The sequence below is a fragment of the Larimichthys crocea genome, chromosome I (assembly GCF_000972845.2).
Source record: "Larimichthys crocea isolate SSNF chromosome I, L_crocea_2.0, whole genome shotgun sequence".
Taxonomy (NCBI): domain Eukaryota; kingdom Metazoa; phylum Chordata; class Actinopteri; family Sciaenidae; genus Larimichthys; species Larimichthys crocea.
Genome location: NC_040011.1, coordinates 15,322,342 through 15,343,631, shown reverse-complemented (window position 1 = coordinate 15,343,631; position 21,290 = coordinate 15,322,342). Strand labels below are relative to the sequence as shown.

General features: G+C 43.7%; 1 protein-coding gene across 9 annotated transcripts in view; it reads left to right on the top strand.

Moving 5' to 3' along the window:
- The window catches only part of foxp1b (forkhead box P1b), a 150,481-nt gene that overhangs the window by 108,906 nt on the left and 20,285 nt on the right, over positions 1–21,290 (top strand). For 6 of the 9 annotated variants that reach the window (XM_019267268.2, XM_010734949.3, XM_027279262.1 and 3 more), the window contains 5 exons: positions 4,323–4,460; positions 4,706–4,801; positions 8,378–8,528; positions 14,957–15,146; positions 20,285–20,392. In XM_019267268.2, the coding sequence (XP_019122813.1) occupies positions 4,323–4,460; positions 4,706–4,801; positions 8,378–8,528; positions 14,957–15,146; positions 20,285–20,392 (683 nt within the window). The remainder of the gene's footprint in view (positions 1–4,322; positions 4,461–4,705; positions 4,802–8,377; positions 8,529–14,956; positions 15,147–20,284; positions 20,393–21,290) is intronic. The other 3 variants (XM_019267269.2, XM_019267267.2, XM_019267266.2) reach the window with 3 other exon arrangements.

The window sequence follows — 21,290 nt, the reverse complement described above, 5'->3', positions numbered from 1 at the left end:
ATCTCAACTTTTGTTTTTACAGTTGCTGTAGCCCCCCCCCCCTGCACCCAGTTGAGATTGTATAGTGTATGGTGAATGGAGACGAAATGTGGCTGTGATTATCCTGTTTATCTGAGCTCTGAACATTTTTAAAACAGCTTGATTGTGGATGACGAGGGAGGAATTAACACTCCTTAACAGTCTGGGCATTCTTAACACATGCAGGGATGGAGGCTCTTTAAAGAATCAGATGCAAAATGTGTTGCTTTCTTACACAAATAATGTTTTGTAACATTTAATATATTAAGATATCATTATATTTGTTATTATTATTAATATTATTATTATTATTATTATTATTATCACCATAATTAATATTATTACTGTTAATAGGAGAAAAGGTTAGCGTTGTGAATAAAGAGGGTTTTTTTTCTTTCTTTCTTTTTTATAGGGAAATAAACGCTCTCCACCTCAGAGATTTCAATCAACCTGAATGGGTAATACGGAATTAGTCTTTCCAGTCCTGTCGACGACTAATTATGTTCACACATCACTTAAGTACAATAGCTCCCGTGAAATCCTCATTTCGGCGACATTTTCATGCAGGAGATGATATTCAGGATGGGAAGTCGTTTTCTTGCGCCACTGCAGGCCAAGGTAAAACAACAGCATCAAACGGAATAGACTCAGTGATTTCTCCAGGGCTTGTTATTTCATTTTTTTTTCTTTACTTCTTCATTCCATTTGATGCCCTTACAAAACAAGATGACCCCAGGGAGCACAAATAAAAATTTGATAATTTTCTTGCTTTTTTTTTTTTTTTTTTTTTTTTTTTTTTTTCTTCTTCTTCTTTCCAGCGAGCTGCACCTTAGTAGCCAGTGAAAAGCCTGTGCCGGTCTCACAGACGTTCACCTCCTTGTCCCTCATTTCTGTTCATCTTAATTGCCTCAGTGCCGGGGAAAGGGGTTGTCTTACAGCCTTGTTCACCCCTACTCCTTTTCACCGGGCTTTGACCTCTGACTTGTGATAGGAGGGGGTGCTCGGGGAGCGTCTTCATTAACTCTGCATCAGTGGCTCTCCAATGCGTTAAGATGTGCGGTTTGTGTTCTTTCATTAGATTATCATATTTTGCACTTTTCGTCGGAGTGGTGATGCACAAAGAGAAGCTTGCTGCAGGTGTCCTTTAATGACAAATGCTTTCTCTGTGTGTGTGTGTGTGTGTGTGTGTGTGTGTGTGTGTGTGTGTGTGTGTGTGTGTGTGTGTGTGTGTGTGACAATGCATGCTCAGAGAAATGGATGATAAATATTTAGACATTTTATCTTAAATCATTGAATTAATCACATTTCTTTGTTTATTATTTTTAAGTTATTGCAATATATATAGATTTTTTTACACTAAATATACAATACAGTGAACATTCTCTCTTACTCCATATGGAAAATCTGGTTGTTTGCCTCATATACACTGTGTTACGGGCTGCACATGTGCCTGTATGTGCTTGTGACAGTTAACATGCCACAGTTTACATTTGTGTGTGTGTTTGGCCAGCAGGCCTGTGCTGGTACAGTATATTGCCTCCAGTCACTCTGCAGCTGTGTGAGAATGTTCCAGGTTTGAATGTTTATGTATGGGAGGCACCTGGAGAGCACCACACCTTCGTGAAATTCATAAACGTCAGCTATTTCTGGCATCCTCAGAATGTCCTCTTTTTCACACCCTCATATTGGTAGAGTAGATTAGAGCTGGGTTCAGTGGATCCCTCCAGTTATTAGCCCAGTACGAGTCTCCTTTTAGACTATCTTTAGATGGTGATATATTTTTGTGGATCATCTGGAGTCATGATGTTATCCAAGAGATAAGGGAGTGCACCATATGGGAGTGCTCTAAATGGCGACTGGCGTCCTGTGTTTGCGTTAAATGGGCATGATACAGCGGCCAGGGCAATATTTTTCAGTTAAAGTGCTCCCTCCCGCCTTTCCTCTCAATAGGATCCAGTCTTAGGCAGATTTTCACTCCTTCAGCACAGGATTAAATGGTAGTAGTTACATTGATCAATAGGTTAAGAAGCATACAATCCCTCTTGCTGCTAATGACCTCAGTAGTAATGGGTAATAAAATGGGGGTCTGTAATAGCCTCTTGCTGGGGTTGTGCACAGAGAAAGCTGCTCTAGCTGTAGTTACTGTGAGCCAGACGCTCCTGACAAGGCGAAGTGTGAAACCATGATGAGATATACACCCAAGGTGTAAAGAATTAAGGCGGTTAAACTGAACGCAGTTTGTAATGAAATTGGCAGTTATTGAGAGCTGGTTAAGTGTGTAAAATCTCTGTGCTCACTTGGGAGTTTGCTCTCCCTTTTTTTCCACATCGCACTCTATATAATGTGGCATGGCAAAATGATTATACATTTGAAAATAAGACTAAATTTACAGCTTTAACACGGTAGTAAAAAATAGAGCATGACAAGAATGGAGTAGGTTTTTAATGCACGCAGTTAAAGCAAAGCTTCAAAAAAAAAAAAAAAGGAGGAGAGGGAGGGAGGGGCATTATTATTTATCCTCAGTATGCGCGGGGGGGTAAATGTCATGTTTAGACGGGAACTATATATCACATCATGTATGGCCCTTGCATGTCAGCAAGACAGGGCTGCTTTGGTTGACCTTCAAAATAGTTCATCAAAATTAGCGATGCCCAGAAAAAAAGGACTTCAGTGGATAATGACTGTGAAATTAGGAAATGGGAGGCCGGGGCTATGCAAATGACAGGACAAGTCATGTGCAAAAGTCAAGATGAACTGCATATTAAGACATAATACAGGGGGGAATTAATATTGCATTTTCCTGCTCGCGCTCCTTACGCCGGGTGCTGGAGATGAGAGATGTGAAGTGTGTGTTAGTCCTGGGTGGGGCTGAACCTCTTTTTGCTCTCTTGGGGCTGGTAGAAGACAGCACAGTGTAAGTCTGGCACTGCTCAATAAAGTTAACGGAGAGCATCAACGCCACTCTGTCCTATTTGACATCACTGCCCTTTCCTCTGCATTTGCAGTACAAGCTGTTCATTATGGCAGTGCTTTGTTTTTGTTTTATGCTACAGCGGGGAGAACGAATAAGGTGATATGCATGCAGGGTGTGTGTCAAGAAAAGCCCCTTAGTTAGCGGACGAGGTTTTAAATAGCAAAATAACATTCTGAAATGCATGAAAAATTCAAAGGGTGTCATTAGCTATAAGGTGGCTACACAATTTGGGTAACCTTGGTGAAGACAGCCTGTCACCCGTTATGTCCGCTCCATCAGCTGCTGACACCAGCCTCAGAGACACGGAGCACACTTATGCACGTGCATACTAATACATACGTGCACATACGCAAGAGAACGATCGCCAAAAAACACGTTAACGCCTGTGAAGGCGCGGCACTATCATGTGCATCTTCAGTTGCCGTTTGTCATCCGAATGTCAGGGAAAGGAGCTTTTAATGGTATTGCACATCATAGCAGTGAGTGGCAGCATCCAGACACACTCCGAGTCCCCTACGCCGCCGGAGCAATTAAGGCACCCTGACAACTGTGGGGGCTCTTTCAGTGTCACAACAAATCACTTGTTTTGAGGAGTCATGCACTCACACCTTTCTGCTGGGAGTTAGTTAGAGGCCTGCGTGTTCTTCACCGTGGCTCCTCCTCCAGGCACTCTATATCTTCACAATAATAGATCGCTGTTGACAGCGTCTCTAATGAAATCTTCTCACATGACATGTTGAGCGAGCGCGATGAGCCAACCGCAGCACTTTTTTATTTCTTTATTTATTCTCTTAACGTCCTCAGGTATGGCACGTCCTCAGGTTTGCCAAGCGGTGTAAACTCCCAAGAAGCGTCACAGCACACGCAGAGAAAGTATTGGATGGTGTGTGTGTGTGTGTGTGTGTGTGTGTGTGTGTGTGTGTGAGTGTGAGTGTGAGTGTGAGAAAGGGGAAGGTCGGAGGATGGAGGTTGGCCATTCGCTCCACAGGCGTGATCTGAGCCTGCCTGTCTTGTGTCCTTTAGCCCGCCTCAGTGTTGTGTGGTGTGGTGTCATAACGGTTAGAGGGGTTGAAATGTGTTTGTGTGAGGGCGTGTGTGTGCAGCTTGTAACACATCAAGATGACACTTGTGATGACTTCTTAGAATCCAGTCAAGAGCAAGAGGCCATTTTATACATATTATATATATTCAGCTGAGCAGTACTCATGCCTGTCTTTTACGTTATCTATATTTGAGAGTTTGTCAATGCTCTTCAAAGCTTTAGACGCCCACTTCTGTACCGTGTTAGTCTTCTTTTAACATCTCCTCTTCTCGTTTTGTGTCTGTGCAGGTCCCAGTTTCAGTGGCTATGATGACACCTCAAGTGATAACTCCACAGCAAATGCAGCAGATCCTTCAGCAGCAAGTCCTGAGCCCTCAGCAGCTCCAGGTTCTTCTCCAGCAGCAACAGGCCCTCATGTTACAGCAGGTAATGTGCGACTGACATCCATGTCATGAGTCATTTTGTCACACGTGTTTCTAATGACGGATTGTCACAGCTTCTCATGTATGGACAGCGTTTCACAAAGATAAATTCACTTTGAACTGCTGCTCTTTTTACTTCTCCGAGCCTCAAAGACAACATTCCTCAAAGTATTGAAAATTCTCACTAAGCTCACTGCTGACTTTATATGAGTGACAGACTCACACGTCGCCTTCCTGTCTCTTTTGCAGCAGCAACTCCAAGAGTTCTACAAAAAGCAGCAGGAACAGCTCCACCTCCAGCTTTTACAGCAGCAGCAGCATGCGGGCAGCAAGCAGAGTAAAGAGGTAGGCTGACATCACTCCAACCGCCTGCCATTACCGAACCCGTTGGCCAGACAGAGCATGGAAGGCATGTGTGCTCCCTCCCTCAACCCCATCTGCTTCCAGACTGTGGTTAAAGCAGAGAGGAGAGGGGGAGAATCAAGTGCACTCATGCTTCTGATTAGCATGTCAGACTTGGTGGATAAATGGGAATAACTGACTGATACTGTGCTAAGAATACAGTGTCTCTTTTTCTGGAACCGTCTCCGCATTAAATGTATAATATTTTATAGAGCCTGAGCCTCAGTCCATTGTTCAGTCCCCCCCCCCCCCCCATCCAAATAAACAAGTGTCCTGTGCAACAAAGAGATGACCGTTCCTGGTGAGCCTCGTGTAGGACTATGAAAGGCAGAAGGGAGAAAGAGCAGGAACACGGAGCACATAAATCTGAGAGGCTTTTCTCGGTATTTAACATGGAAAGGCAGAGGAAGAGAAGGCATGTAATTGTGAGATATCCAGTGCAGGAGCGTCCAGCTTTGTTGCCTGTGTTGAGTTTTTTTTTTTTCTTCTTCTTTTTTTTCTCCATCTCTCCCTCCCTCTCTCTCTTCTCTCGCTCCCTCCAGTACAGAGCGGGGCTCGCTCATAGGCAGAAGCTTAATGCGTGTTAATGACTTGAGGATACAGGCATCACTGTGGACAAAGCATTATTATTGTGCGGTCAGAAAAAGTTCAGGCAATCTGGGATTTTTCTTTTTCTTTTTTTTTTTCTTTTTTGCTCTCATCCCCATTGAGTTCCATGTTTGGAGGAGTAGAGGACCCATAGAAAATTAAGCCCAATGTTTAAAAGCAGGCGCAACACACACACACATCTACGCATGCTCTCTCACACACACACACACACGTCCGCGTGCTGTCGAAGCTCCCCAACTTCAAAGTCGTAGCTCCCTAATTAATGAACTGCGGGCTTCAGTTTGGACAAGTTGCGGCGTGATGCTCCCATAAATCAACATGACAGCAGAGCTCCCTCGGCCTCGAATAGGCCGTCACCAAGTCGCATCTGATGTAAACACTAGAGGAGCAAGGGAGAAAAGAGAGGGAGGCGGTGGAGGGGGGTGGTGGGGGGGTACAAGGAGGTGCAATTGATCAGTTGAATGGAGCATGAGAATAAAAGAAAAAAACAACTTTTGAAGCATATTATGTATGATCACAGGAAATGGATGCAGCCTCGAGAGGCTCTCCCCCTCTGCCGATGTTTTCTTTCTCTCCCCATCGCTCTCTCTTTTTTCAGTCGCATTTCTCGCAGCCATCAAAAGACAGAATAAGAATTACGCAGTGACTCCCCTGTGGCTGCCAGACAATAACCCCCTGTTGTTGCTTTGTGCCTCTTTTATTTTAAAGACATCAAAATTTAGTTTTTCAAAGATCTTTAACTTTATATTTGAAGCTTGACAATAAAGGCCTGCCAGTGCCACTCTTTATCATTTGTCAACGACTGTATTTTTCTCTCCCTCGTGCCACTTCTTGTTAACCTCTTATTTGGTCTATTGGGTCTGGGGTTTTAAATGTGTCTGCATGCTGGGAGCGCACAGGAGCTCCTGTCAGCTGATGGGACCAGAAGAGAAAAAAAATGTGAAGGGGAGAGTGTTAAATTCATTTGCAATACTCGATTTTTCTTTCTTTCTTTTTTCTGAAAAGCCACCCTCTATTTATTTAGCGTCTTGATGAAAGACATTGTTCCCTGTGAACTCCCACCCCCGTAGCACTATTATCTTTGTCTCAGGCTGTCAGGGAGGAGCAGGAGAACAGAAAATTACTGAAGACATGAGAAACTTTTCTCACACTGATGGAGGGGAAGAAACAAGCAGCCATCATAAATAGGACAGATAGGAGATCACAGGCCACCTGCATGCCAAATTTCACTGAAGCCTCTGTACGATCTCTGTCGTGTCACTCTCCCTCACTTTTCTCTTCACTCATTCCTGGGTTAGATCACACATGAGCCTGTGAATGAATGTGGTTACTCCTCAATTATGAGCCTCCGCCATCCACTGTCAACGCGCCTTCTACCCCTGATTGATCCAATGAGACGACCCGGCTCGCTGTAATAGACCAGTACTAGCCCAGAGCTTTATTTTTAGTGAGCCAGTGCGGGAACAGTGGGCAGGGTGTGAGGCAGGAGGAGGAGAGGGAAGGAGTAGGGTGGAGGCGCTGGAGAGGAAGGGAAAGGAAGGCCGCTAGACCCTTTTGACAAGCCAAACGGGGGTGGGACGCGTTTTATCTGGCTGCTTCAGAGCCGCCAGCGAGTGACCTGACAGCCACGTTGTGCCGAGACCTTTTTTGTATGCACTCAATTGTGAGAAGTAAACAAAGTGGTGTATCCTGTGTTTGGTAACAGGGTGCGGTGCACAGCTTGGCAGCCCCTGCACTACTTTCAGTGCCCCCCTCCTCTCTTCCCGCTTTGACAACCGGCCTTGTAAACAGGCCTGGTGTGCCGTTAAGTTTCAGGCATGCTCATTTTCTTTTTATCTATTAGAAAAGACAGAAGGCGCTCTGACGGAGTTTGTCCTTTAATTGGTAATGATAGACGTTTTGGTGAGTTGTTAAGAGCAGGGATTAATGAAAGGGTTAAAAGTCATCGCTCTCCTCCGTGCCCTTGTTATCTAGATCACATCTCTCATTTGTTTTGACTCAAAGGAGATTGGGGATATTAGATAATTTCCTTCTATTTATTATTCTGACTTTGTCTTTTTCTGCTTTCCATTTTCTACTCTCATATCACTTTTTCATCCTATCAGAGTTCACACGTTTCACTTACCAGAGCCAAAACGCCCCCCGCCCATCCCCTCAACCGCTAAATCAGTAAGGACACACCAGCTTTTCATTAAAAAACGTCTTGATGAAACAGGCGCGGAGCAGTTAGATCAACAAAACAGCCGTCTCTCAGTCCGTCCACAGTATGTGATGGAACAAAGCTTGCTGCGCTGGTCGAGGGTGGGGGTGTAGAGTGTATCCCTGAGCTCAGCGCCATGCCTGGGAGAGTTGTGAGAGTTGCTAGGGTGGTTATTAAGCACTTTGATTTAGTCACACGTTGTTTGCTGAATTATGAATGGCTGTAATTAAATTCCTGTGGCTCTTATTATGAATGATTAACTATGTTGTTTCATTGTTTGTCATTTGCCTCCCGACTCCTCGTTAATTAAGAGAGAGAGAGAGATGTATACTCTACCTGTCTTAAGTGGGCGCAGACAAACCCACCGTTAAAGGCAAAATTTATGAAAATTACACTGTGCTTGTGTGTGTGTGTGTGTGTGTGTGTGTGTGTGTGTGTGTGTGAGCAGACGCAAAATCCATTAGCTTTGTGTTTTGTGAATGAACGTGTTCTAAAGTGTTAATCTTTACAACCTGATCTATGAACTCTGTGGCCTTGGACTTGTTTTTCTTCAGAATGCTCACACGAGTCCAGTCCATTAATGTACAAACCTGAAATTCAACTTTACATGTTTACACTGGCTGTTTTGCTTTTATGTATATTTATATGTGTTTGCTGATGGTGTGCCTCTTTCTCTTTGTGTATGTGTCCGTGTGTGTTTGTGCCATCAGCAGCAGGTGTCTGCACAGCAGTTGGCCTTCCAGCAGCAGCTCCTGCAGGTCCAGCAGGTCCAGCAGCAGCATCTGCTCAACCTTCAGAGGCAAGGGCTGCTCACGATCCAGCCCGGACAGACCAGCCTGCCGCTGCACTCCCTCACTCAGGGTCAGTACCCAAAATCACAGCACTGTACTGAACTACTGACCCACTGCACTTTGTCAAATGTCCTGTCCATCAGTCCTCAACTGCTCAACAGGAGCATTTGTGGTAACAAACTATGTCAGCGGATGATCCGACACCTCTTTTTACCTCCAGTGTACGTGGAAACATGTTTGCTGACGTAAAGTGAAATTTTGATTGCTGTTGAAGACACACAGTTTGGGTTATAAGACAACAACAATGGCCATTAGAGTTATGCTAATACATCTCTAAATTGATGATGATCCTGACCTTGTAATTAAAATATATCTGTCAGTTTATATCCTCCATTACCCTCCAGTATGGGGGTTGTATTTTTATAGTAAGGCGACAAAAATGTTAAAATATGGAAGCAGAGAAAGGATTGAGTTGTAGTGTAGGAGGATTTTAATCAAATGTCTATAAAAGGTACAGTGATACCTGCAAACGCATCTAAAATCTTTTTTTTTTATTTTTTTATGTGAGCCAGCTTTAAGAGTCACATGATCATCGTGAAGATGAATGTTGCTTCATGGGCCTTTTAATCTCCAATAGTCGTCGGAGAAAAATTTGGCTTTTTTTGGCACACATGTACCATTTGTACTGATCTCAGCACAAACTATAAGCACCCTGTTGAAAAATGTCGGTGTGTGTAACCCTCAATAAGACCTGTTGGTGTGGCATTTTAGAAATTGGGGAGGTTTTCAGAAACCAGTTTTACCGGCAATCTATTTTACCATTGCAGCTTTTGTCAGTGTATATGTCTGTATATTCAGAGTGGCTTAATCTGTTGCTGTCATGCTGCTCTGCTCTACAAAACCTGCACAAATTTGCTTAGTCAAAATGAACAATGGCCCACTTAAGTATGTAACCACATACTTATACGTATGTGGTTTCACTGATTCAGGACACACCTACTGTAAATCCCCACTTACATTTCTCTAATTTTCTAAATGGCATCTCACGCTTTTTGTCCTGGTCTATTATTTATTGCAACATAGCAGTTTTCAGGTATGCTGCACTTTGTTTGTTATCATGCCAGACTTAGACCAGACTAGAAGAAATTTTTAGCAGTGTTTACAAATGAAGATTGAGCTTGATGTCGATGCTTTGTCCTTGAACTCTCTGTCCCGTGTCTGTGTGATTGGCATCCTGGTGGCAGTCTCCTTCAGCCTGGAGGAAGACTGGATCTATTGTTCGTAAACTGCCAGTGAACTTGTCATTGTGAAACAGCCTGTTACTTGATAGGGAGTCAATACTTGTTGTTTGGCCAGGAAGTTTATGTCTTTATTTATTCTTTAATATTTTGCTAAGGAGTGGCCGCCTTGTGACAAAGACACCGTCACGAGGGTTTTAGAACATGACATGGACTATTCATTCCCGGCAAAGACAAACAGTTTTGAAATAACAAGATAAGAGTGATAAAAATGGGAGGGTTTGAAGCAAGGGGGGTGCTTAGGTAATAGGCAAACACAAACACGGTTTGTACAGTGGTGTTATTGTTTGGACTGGGTATGGAATCACTCATCCACTCGCAGACAATTGCCATGGGCACAGGCGTAGAGCCCTGTGTGTGTGTGTGTGTGTGTGTGTGTGTGTGTGTGTGTGTATATTGGTGAATTGCTCTGTGTCAGATGTCTTGCAAACACACACACACCCTTTGAGTAAAGCATTATATGGGTGATATGACTAGGTACTGTAGTCTTGATGGATTTCACAACAGCCCCAGAACATCCTGTTTATACTGTGCCATCATCAGATGCCTTCAAGGCATCTCACTTTACCAAGAGATTAGGTCCACTGAATTAATTTATTTTCAGTTTCAGGCTTGGTCAGAGCTGCACGGTTAACTCTGTTAAAGCATTAGAATTATGACTCGCCTTAATGGGGAGGATTCGTGCATCACACCATATATTTAATCTATCCCCGAGCTGTCATCGTCAAGTAACAAGAATACATTCATACGTGAATCATATACAATAAGGTGCTATGGACACACTGAAGTCACAGAGAAAATATTTTCAGTTGAGAAAATGTCTCCTGAGATAAAATCTTGCTTTTGAGTTTCTGAGTAAGAAAATTATGTTAAAAAATTTCTATGGAATTTTTCCCCTTTTAAAAATCTATTGAAATGAACTCAGAACAAGAGAACATGTCTTGATGTCATCATGTACATAAACATTCAAGAAGTGAATCACTCCATGTTTTGTCTCAGTGTGTCTCGACCAGGGGAACGTGGTTAGTTTGCCCTTGCAATCCATTGATGGTTAACTCTGTGCCTCCGACAGCTGTTACAACACTTAGGCTAGTGCTTCAGGCCCCCAGTTTGTCTTCCTATTCTACACATTTTCTGCTTGACTGTTTGAAGTTATTGATGACCTTTCTGTTTTCCACATCACTAAACTCTTTCATGCATCAGCGGGCCAGGCCTATGGTGCTCAGATCTAATCTGCAATATTCAGCTAGCAGTTAGCGCTGCGTCGGAAGTGATGAGTTGATCTGCTCTGCTCGCGTCCCGGTGATTATGGATTCAAAGAATGGTTAATGAATGGGGGGGGGGGGGGGGCTAAATTGGCATGACTTTTTAACTGATGGTTTTTATTTCTTTCATTTCCAAATGTAGATATCAATAAGATTATTTCAAAAAGCCGCTGTTATCACACACAGCTCACTGCTTCCCTTTTTGCAGAGACAAACGAAAAGGAACAAAAGGGTTTCAAATAATAGGTCACTGTAACAGTGTAATTAAAGGAAAGTAGGTGTGCCGTCTGCAGTTGTGTTTAGGGCACCGTGATGCAGTTTGCAGCTTATTTTTGCATCACTTGCACTGAGCCACTACACCCTCTTTTTTTTTTTTTTTTTTTTTTTTTTTTTTTTTTTTTGTCTTGTTCTGCCAAAACGATGGACTGAAGGAATGCATTTGAATTAGCTTTTCAAAACATTTGATAGCACTAATTAAGTCTAAACTTGTAGATAGGCGTTTTGAGTGAAAAACAATTGCTCACATTATCTGGAGTATAATTTGTTTCTCTTGTCATAAATTCTTTTGACATTAATGTTCAAAGTCTTGGAAGCGGCCAGACGGTATCTGTTATAAATTACAACAGTGTGTTTGGGGAGGATATGATTCTCATAAATATAAATTTGATCCACCTCCCCTCCCCCTCCTCAGAAAAAAGCCTGTCCTCTTGACCTGATAAGTGAGTCAGTAGTTGCTCATGCTCAGGTTGCTCAGGTGTTGTACGGGTGTGTGTGTGTGTTCATGTTTATGCACATGTGTGCAGCTGTGTGTGTGTTACAGTGGTTGGCAGTGTTTGTGCACATCCAGGCTAAAGCGGCAGAGGTTGCTCTGCAAGAGAGTGAGTTCTTGTAGCTGCACAACATCATTTAAGCTGTCTAGGAGAGGCCAGTGGGACAGTGACAAGACAAATTTGTCGGTAATATGAAAGCAAAGAATGTGGCGAGCCATGAAGTGCTCACAGAACAGCAGCACATCAGGGACAGCGGTGGGTAATGCGGCTGACCTGTCAGTGATTGATACATCCAGCAGTGGGCTACTGGTAATAGTTCCTGCAGCATTAGGACAGGACATATTTCAGGCCTAAGGGGTGCATATCAGCAGGCCAGTGATTACGGCAACATAAACAGGGGTGCAGTAAAGGTCCCAGCCTGACGGAACAATAAACTAATAGCGATGTCACCGTCCCCCCATGGCACCGGCACTGTGTGTGAGAAGTAACAGCTCGGTTTAAAGAGCCCGGAGCACTGGGGGCCATTTTTTATTTGGGGGATGATGGCCTGCAACTGATGTCATTATGAACCTTAAATCAACTTTCTGCTTGCTTGAACATGGTCACCTGGGTACAGGGGGACAAGGACAGGAAAAGGTTGAAGAGCTCGGCCTGTCTCGGTGCCAGAGCTACCTGCAGAGGTAAAATTGAGTTGGGAGGCCGGTGATCAATCAAGTGTCCCAACAACATACATTTTTTAGAGTGCTTGTCCGTATTTCCCAGTCGTAATGAGTGAAATAGTTGTGTTGAAAAATGGAAAGAGGAAAGATAAACCAATCCGGCATTTAAAGGATGGACAAACTGGGGACCCAAGAAACAGGATTTACAGATCAATGTCATTATGTGTCCCACAGTAATCAGATGGAGAGAAACCCAATGCATTTTGTCCAAACACAAAATATAATACCCTCTGAGACATTTGTGTAATGATATTTTATTGTCATTTATGTGGAATCATGAGCCATAGCTGTTGTGGTGTTTGAAGAGGTTAGGGTTAGATAAGGAGCACCGAGAGGGAAGAGGCGAACAGAGAGCAATAAAACTACGAACTAGATCCAGAAAGAGACAGCCTGGTCCCACTCCGTTACCCCTCTCATCAGACCGGTCTATCCGCTGCGGTTTCATCTGAGTAAACAGTGGTGTCGGGGTCACCAGGACTGCTGGGTAATTGAGCCAGTGTGGGCCGCCCTGTCAAGCACATCGGCTAAAAATACATCGCCCACTGTCACCGGGCACCAAGTGGGGGGAAAATGATTGTTCCCGCTGTCGGAGCGCAGGACACTCGCATCACCAGTGACCTTCCGCTTCCAAACCAGAAAAAAAAAAAGAAAGAAAGAAACAAGAAAAGACTTTTACTCTAAAGTCTCCGTATCCCATCAGAACAACAATGAATCCTTTGATAATGCCACTGGAAATCAGCGAGCAGTGGATTAGCATGCTACAACACAGAGCGCAATATTAAGCATGTTTAGCCTGTCATGGACGTGCACTTCGATTAGGGCACATCAAGGCATTGAAGAGAATACGGGAGAATACAGGCAGGCAGAATAGAGCGAGGGTGTTGAAATATTCGAATGAGGAAAGACGCTCCTTGGAACGTGGAAAGGTTATTGATTTGTCCTGTAATCATTTCCTGCTCTTTGATATGCAAACGATCTAGTGTGAATTTACAGCAATCCTATCAGACTCATTTCACAGTTCTTAGCCCCTGCGTCTCTCTGGAGTCCTCCGCCTCATTAGGCCAATGTTCTCCATTACCAGCATAATTAAAATCTTTAGTAGCTTATCAAATTAAAAATATTTTTGCTGATCGTATTGAGATCTTCACCTCACAGTTATTTTCCACAACAGGAATAAATTAAGACTAAGCATTTTGCACACAATCTGGTGCTTGAAAGGAGCACTTCTGGTATCTATAGAGCTGCTGATGAGAAATGGGGAGGGAGGGGGAGAAGAGGGGGGGAATATAAACCCAAGTTAGATAAGCATGTGCAAATCATCTTTCATTTTCCAGTGCTCATTTTGAGAATGGATTTAATTAATTGTAATGTTAAACGAATGGTCTTGCCCATTTGCTCTGTGGTTAAATTCACCACATATCCAAGGGCTTCTTTCACCATACTTAAAACACGCGGCTTATTGAAGCATGGATTTGAATGTACAATACAAATCCACACATATTAGAGTTTTTTTAGTATGCTATTAAAACCAGAGTTTCTCAGATGTCGTATGTTTTGACTTAAAACACAAATAGCCACAGATTCTGAACCCACAAGGCTTTATCTCATTTTACATATCAGCTTTGTCCTCATTTGTGTCAAATAAAAGAAGACCTCTCAGCAACAGACACACACCATAGTTGGACACATGTACACAAAGGCTCTCTTCTCTCAGACATGGAAAGTGGGGTGCACAAACACGGCATTATCCTTCATCCTGACTCTGGCCCTGTGTGTCGGGATCGCTGTCACTCACAGGCGGAAAAAAAAACACGCACTCCGTAGACGTGTTTCCAGCACACTGAAAAAATGTCTTCTGTCTTCAAGGGATTTTTTTTTTTTTTTTTTTTTTTTTCCAAAAGGCTGCGTGAGCTGCAGTGTGCTTGACTTGTTAAATGAGGTTTAAGTCTTCTGTGTCAATTGGAGGCGGTGCAGAGCTTTAAGTATTTTGCACATTAATGCGCTTTTGAGAATATTACCCCAGGGTCCTGTTTCTCAAGGAGGCAGGGGTGGGATGTTTTCTAGTGTTGCTATTGTAAACTTTTTTGTTGTGTATGTTCTGCACATCTCTGTTGTTGAGAGAAAATTATGGTGATTATTCAGATTTCATGCCTTGTCTGGATGTTAATTATTTACCCTGGGCATGAAATTTGCGTGAATGCCAGGGATTTGTGTATACAAACACGCTTCAGATCACAGGAAAAATGGTAGAGAGAGAAGGAGGTGGCGGTGAGGAGCAAGGAGGGGGTGGAGAAGAGGCTACAGCTCTCAGTACATTACCCTGTAGTGGAATATTTTCTAATTAATACTCGGCTTTGTTTACAGACGCTTTGATTTAATTAAGTGATGAAGAAGAAGAGTTGGATTAGCTGTTAATTGATTTAATTATCCAATTTGTTTGTCTCAGGCATGATTCCAGCAGAGCTGCAGCAACTGTGGAAGGAGGTGACAAATGCTCACGTGAAGGAGGAGCACATCAACAGCAGCAACAACGGCCACCGGGGCCTTGACCTGTCATCCCCGGCACCGCCAAAGAACCCACTCCTCAACCAGCACGTCTCCACCAACGGGCAGTACATGAGTCACAAGAGAGAAGGGTGAGTCCTGCCTTTGGCGAGGTCTTTTTCTTGTTTCCTTTGATTTTGCTTGACTGTGTTTCACAATGAGAACGCGGGCCAGTGAAGAAACACTGGCACGAACACGAAACACACAAGCTTCACATTTTTTAAAAGCACTTTTTCTCACGTTATTTGTAACCTACAACTGGTAATTAAACTGCTCTTCACTGTCATCTTAGTGTGAAGCAAACACAAGGCCCATTTAAAATAGAAATTTCTCACAGGGCCTCGGTTGATGGACACGTCCCCATAGGGTTTGCACTGAGATTACTATTAATTTATATTTTGTAAGTATTATTTCCATTAAGGTCACTAGGTTCTATGTGCCTGGGTGCAGCTAGGGATTTCATAGGAACACCTGGAAGGAATGCAGGGATTTGGAGAAATGTGCACCATGGTATTAATGAGGGGGTCCTGCTTTTGTTTCGGTGCAGCTGTTCCTTGAAGACATTCAGATTACCAGTGTCTGTTCAGGAAGGGAAAAAAACACTTCTTTGTATACTAGTTCACATGTAGAATTCAACATGTTCATCTGTCAGTTCAGCAATTCAAATTAAAAAAACAAAACAAAGAACACTTCTGGTCGTACACTTAAAAAAGAAAACAAACTCTGGGTGTATGGTATTTTAAAAAAACGGCGTGGATCATCTCTGAAAGGCATTTGCTCTCTGAGCGGTGTGTCTGTGTCTTTAAGGAAGGAATTAATTTGGCATCTTACACATTTGCTTGTTTTCTTGCACCAAAGCCTGATCTTTGAACTGCTAGTGAGGAGCCTCCAGGCACCATGAGCTCACTGCATAACATCTGACTTGTGTTTCAGTGATCAAAACCTACGCATCGTTATGAAAGCAATGCCGATGAAAACATGTTTAGCACAGTAAACCAGCAGGCCTTTGGAGGTGAAGAGGGGCTGCTAGTTGGCTGGGGGTGGGGGTGGGGGGGTGTGCAGAGAGGATCTGAGTGACTTCGAGAGGGAATACTATGATTCGCTGATGGAGAGATACAAACGGAAAGCAGCTATTTCGTTTTAAGCACTGGTATCGGTTTCAAACAGATTCATATTACCTGCGCAGACTTATCCTCTTTACTGTGTTTCAAAGTTATCGTACAGCACAGACACTGAAGAAGAAGGAAAAAAAGGGCGTTAGTTGCTCCCACAGTTGACAGTATCCACAGGCTCCCAGTCCTTCATCCAGTGTCTGGCTGAATGTCTGGTTTTTGTGCAGCTGAAGACAAATCGCAGGGGAGGATATTGACTCGCTCACTCCATCACACATTGTCGCGAGCGAGCAAACAAGGTGAGCATCGATGGCAGGAAACGGCAAGAACCAGCCTGGGCTGAGGGCTCCATGAAACATCGGGGAAGACATAACGCAAGAGCTGGCAGCCCCCTCTGCCTCGCACTGACTGTCAAGAGATTAAAGAAGATGTCAACAGCAGTTTAACACGAGCTTAAGTGAAGAAGGCAGCCTCAGACTGAATATTCTCGCAGTATCTTAGATCTGTCAGAAAAAAAAAAAACAAGCAGGTGATTCTCATCCAGCCCATCTGCTGCAAGAAGCTGTGGATTAACCTCGCCAGAGTTTCAAATGACTAAGAATAGATGACTGATACAAAGTGAACACAAAACATTCCATATTAAACGCTGAATGATGCTAATTTAGATTCACACAACCAATAATCCTCTCTTGTGTTAATTTTGGCACATTCGAATCACACAACTATCAACAGTATTGTTCCTCTCTTTTGATGATGCAGACTCAATTCTAATCAGACTCCATGGGAAGAAAAATTAAATATTATTAAGTATGATTATTCTAAGCAAGGCTCTGAGAAAAACGTCTGTTATAATCCAGGGATTTGAATAATCAGGTTGAAGATAATGGGCTGGGCCGGCCTGGGCGTAAATAGAGAGCATCCACTCATCCTCCCAGCGCTGAACTTAATGAACTTTTAATTGATGCGGTTTTGCAAGTCCTTTTGTCATGCAACAGAAACAAGCCTCTCTGCTGATGGGCCTGTTTTCCCGACTGGCTTCAGATTGGTTTACAGCAGGCCCTAAGTACCATGTAGTTAGTTTCATGTGTCATATAAAATCTGCCCAGGCACAACGACGCCTGCAACTAAAACCTTAAGTGCATCCACAGGAATCACTCACCGGCTTTGCACTTCCGTCTTAAGGAAGGAGGAGAAATTCAATCACTGCCGGCTTGACACACCGAAGACGAGGCACGTGTGCCTGCTTTTACTTGTCTCAAAGAACACTCTGGAAAGGCAGGCTGGGATTTCTGTTTGTCTGAACAACATCCCTGATATGACCAGGGCCTGAGTCACTGAATCTGTCAACCCGTGTTGTTTCCCGGCCCACGAACTGTGATGCATAGATAGAGATATACCCCTGTGAGCCAGGTCATCTTTATTCAATGATTTGCTTATTTAAATGAAATGTGCCTGATCTGTATCTGACACAAATTCCCAATACAGTGCTGCATCAGCTTTGTAAGGGGGAGCATCCTCACAAAGCGCTTGGCCCACTTTACTTCCCAACAACCATCAGTAACCACAGCTCGGGGACTGTAACACAGCAATCTGTTAAGGAGATAAATTATCAGATTTGGCACAGCACTCCCATCTCTCTTGCCTTTCATTTGTCTTACACTAGGAAAAAAAGATAATTAAATCATTTAGGGTAAAACATGCAGTGGCACAGAGAAGGCACAAGGAAAGGATCCAGTATAGGGCCGAGAGAGTTAAAAAGAGGAGGGCAGCCGGTGTGGATGCAGGATTGAGGGGGAGGACACGAGGGAATAGGCTAACATTAGTACCAGTGGTGAGGGAGACTGTTGTGACTGGCTTCTCACACTGTGGCCAGACTCTGACCTAGCATGGCGGACATCAATCTTTTTACTGTTGCTGATAGATTGAGTCCATCAGCACGCAATGCCATAGATCATGACTTGTTTATGGCCCGAGCATCTCATCACAAGAGGTGAACTAAAAAAAACAACAACTGGCAGGCAGCTGTTGGAGTCTGTGCAGTTCCTCCTGTCTGTCCACACATGAACATAGAGCAACACCTGGAAACCTGGAAGGTTTGCGCACTTTCTGTCCAGGTCTATAGGCACTTTAATGTCCTTTCTCCTTTTAAAGGAAGCTGATGACACGGTTTTCCTCATCGCCGTTACAAGATCATTAGAGTGCTCTTCCCCCGGGCTGCCTGACAATAATAACATCCTGACAGACCTGTCATGGGTGCAAGTCAAATTTAACGCCACGCAGGGAACTGCAAAGCGTTTTCTTCTTCTTTTCTTTTTTTTTCCTTCAACATGTTCTCAAATGGGAGAAAACCCCATGAATCCTACACTCTTCTCCTATTACACTAATGTAGCTCATTTGGTGTAAATTCTGTCATTTACTACTGTTTAGCCATCCACCGTTTAAAAGTGCTCTTCTGCCGCCAGCCCCTCACAGCGCTTTGTGCTCACTGATTCCCAGCGCACTCCACATTTCAATATCTTATTAATACAGAATTAACCAACAAGCCTGCTCGCAAAGAATTAAAAAAAGGATCTCTTTAAATTAAAAACCAGCGCTACCTTCAACAGTCCACACATTTCCTTGTTAAAAACTCATTATAATAGGTCTTCTGCCATCTATTTATTAGCTGTATCAAAACAGAGGTCTTGTGAATGCATAATTCATAATTGAATAAAAAAAAAATTCTGACTTTTGAAAGAGGGGAGGGGGGAAAAAAGCTGCTAACCACATTCATGAATGCTTGACTGCTTCCTAATTGCAATGCAATTATCACGTTATGAACAATGTGAACTCTTAAGCAAGTAATTATAACACAAGGAAACCTGTGACGACCTTTGAAAATTCCTACTTGAGGTTTACAGCTTTACTAACATTGATACAAATGAGATTTTAATCTGAACATCAGCTTGTTTAATCCTGCAAAATTGGCACACGCATGATTAGATGACTTTCTTTTTTCACTGATTCATTTTTATATCCGTTTTTTTTTTTTTTTTTTTTAAATCACAACAGATGGATTGGCTAAGCCATGCAAGATGTTATTTTCAGTATTTGTTCTTCCTCTAAAGACATCCCCTGAAGTAGTAGCATTAGACACTATCTCTTATTTAATACATGTATATGAATGAGATTTTACTGGCTGGAGTTATTCCCACATGGCAACACAACAGTTTGTGGTGTAATGAATCTCCCTATCTGGCCTGTTGTCTTAGAGAGCAGGGCTCAGACTGGAGGAGAAGCAGCAGCGTTGTGCTCACGAGCCACCAGAAGCACAGGTGGTAGCGATATAGGCCAGTCCCCCAGGCTCTTGTTGCTGAAAGTTGTGTGTCTTGTATAGTGCCTGTGTCCATATGGCTGCCTGTCTCGCTCTCTTAGCAGACACTGCCTCCACACGGGCCGCTCTCTCTCTCTCTCTCAGTGCTGATTGTGGTTAGCTGTGGTTCCACGCCTCTCGCCATATGGAAGATGTTGTAAAGTTTGTTTTTCAGGGATGTTCCCGCTATTTAGACTGATTGTACGAAGCCATACGCTCCCCATAGATGCATGCTTGTCAGCCCCCCGGTGACATGGATTGGTCAGTATATAAATTGATACCAGGCGGGGATGTTTACAGTTTGTGCACGGCGTGAAAGTGCCTGATGCTTTCGGGGGTTTCACATTGTGGTACACGCTCCTCCAGGTGGGCCTGCGGGACATGATGCAGCAGGGAAAGCAGCGATTGAGGGAGCCCCCTAGTAGTCTTGATCAAAGTGAATTGCAGCACGGCTCAGTGATAGTAAATAATTACATATTGATTCGGTCGTGCTTTCACAACGTGAGTCCCCTCTTTTAAGAGAAGAGCAAGCAGAGATCACGCAGGTACACTGATTCCACACGTATCGAGGTTCATGTTTTCATGTGGAAAAGAACATCCAGTACACACAGGGAGGTGCTAACCAGCTTAACAGGACAAACCATCTTCTGTGACCTTTTCCTCATTCTATGTGACCAAAGGCCTTTAACTGTGACTACAACTAGAGAACCTGAAAATCAGTTTAGATTAATAACCGTCTCTCTCTTTCTGTGAATTTCTCTTTCAGGTCCACACTAGACGAGCCCTCCCACCACAGTCACCCTCTCTACGGTCACGGTGTTTGCAAGTGGCCTGGGTGTGAGGCGGTGTTTGACGATTTCCATTCATTCCTCAAGTAAGTAAAAGTCCTAGCCGGAGGTGTTTCTGTCACAGTTTGTTTCTCCTCGTGTTGGGTCGATTACACATTTTTGTGACCCCCATGGCGACTCAGAGGCACTACAGGTGCAGCTGGTTGTTATTTCTGAGTGTGGGTGCCTGGGTTGGCACTCTCTTGACAAGGGTACTGTGGCGGGGTCTCCTTCTGAGAACGGCATGGGCCTCTAATTCCCGTGATAAGTGCAGTTCCCATGGTGACGGGGGCCGTTTTTCCCAAACAAACAACGGTAGGATGTTTATCTGTGGCAGCCCACACTTAGGGCGCTCTGCATGTTTGCCCTTGTCACTGGACAGAGGGATGTGTGTGTGTGTGTGTGTGTGTGTGTGTGTGTGTGTCTTGCCTTTTTCTCTGTGGTTTATTTGTCATTTCCTCTCCTCTCTCATGCTTTTGTTCTTGGCTCAAGGCCCACACCTCGGCTCTATGTTAAAATGAACAGTATATGCTGTACTTAAAGAGCTCCTGCTCAGTCAATATCACCTGCTGCGTAGCATCTTTCCAGTGTGAACTGTGGAACAGGTTTGACCCTGTCCACCCTGACATAGGCCTTTGTTTTGCGCCGTGTTTCTCTGTCTGAGTCAGGCCCCTGCTTCACTAATCAGCCCTGTGTTGCAGTGCGCCCTAGGTAATCCAACACATAACAGCACCATGGTTACGGAGAGGATGAAAACATCTGCATTGTGGCAGCAGATCAATGGCTCACTGTCACCCCGGATTAGTCGCACTTTAAACAAGATATGACACAATTCCATTATCCTAAAACAAGCACTCAGCGAACACAGAGTTTCCTCGCAGACGCAGGAGGGAAAGGTGCTGCGGAGGAGATGCCTCGGAGGCAGCTGGAAGTTTGACTTCTTTG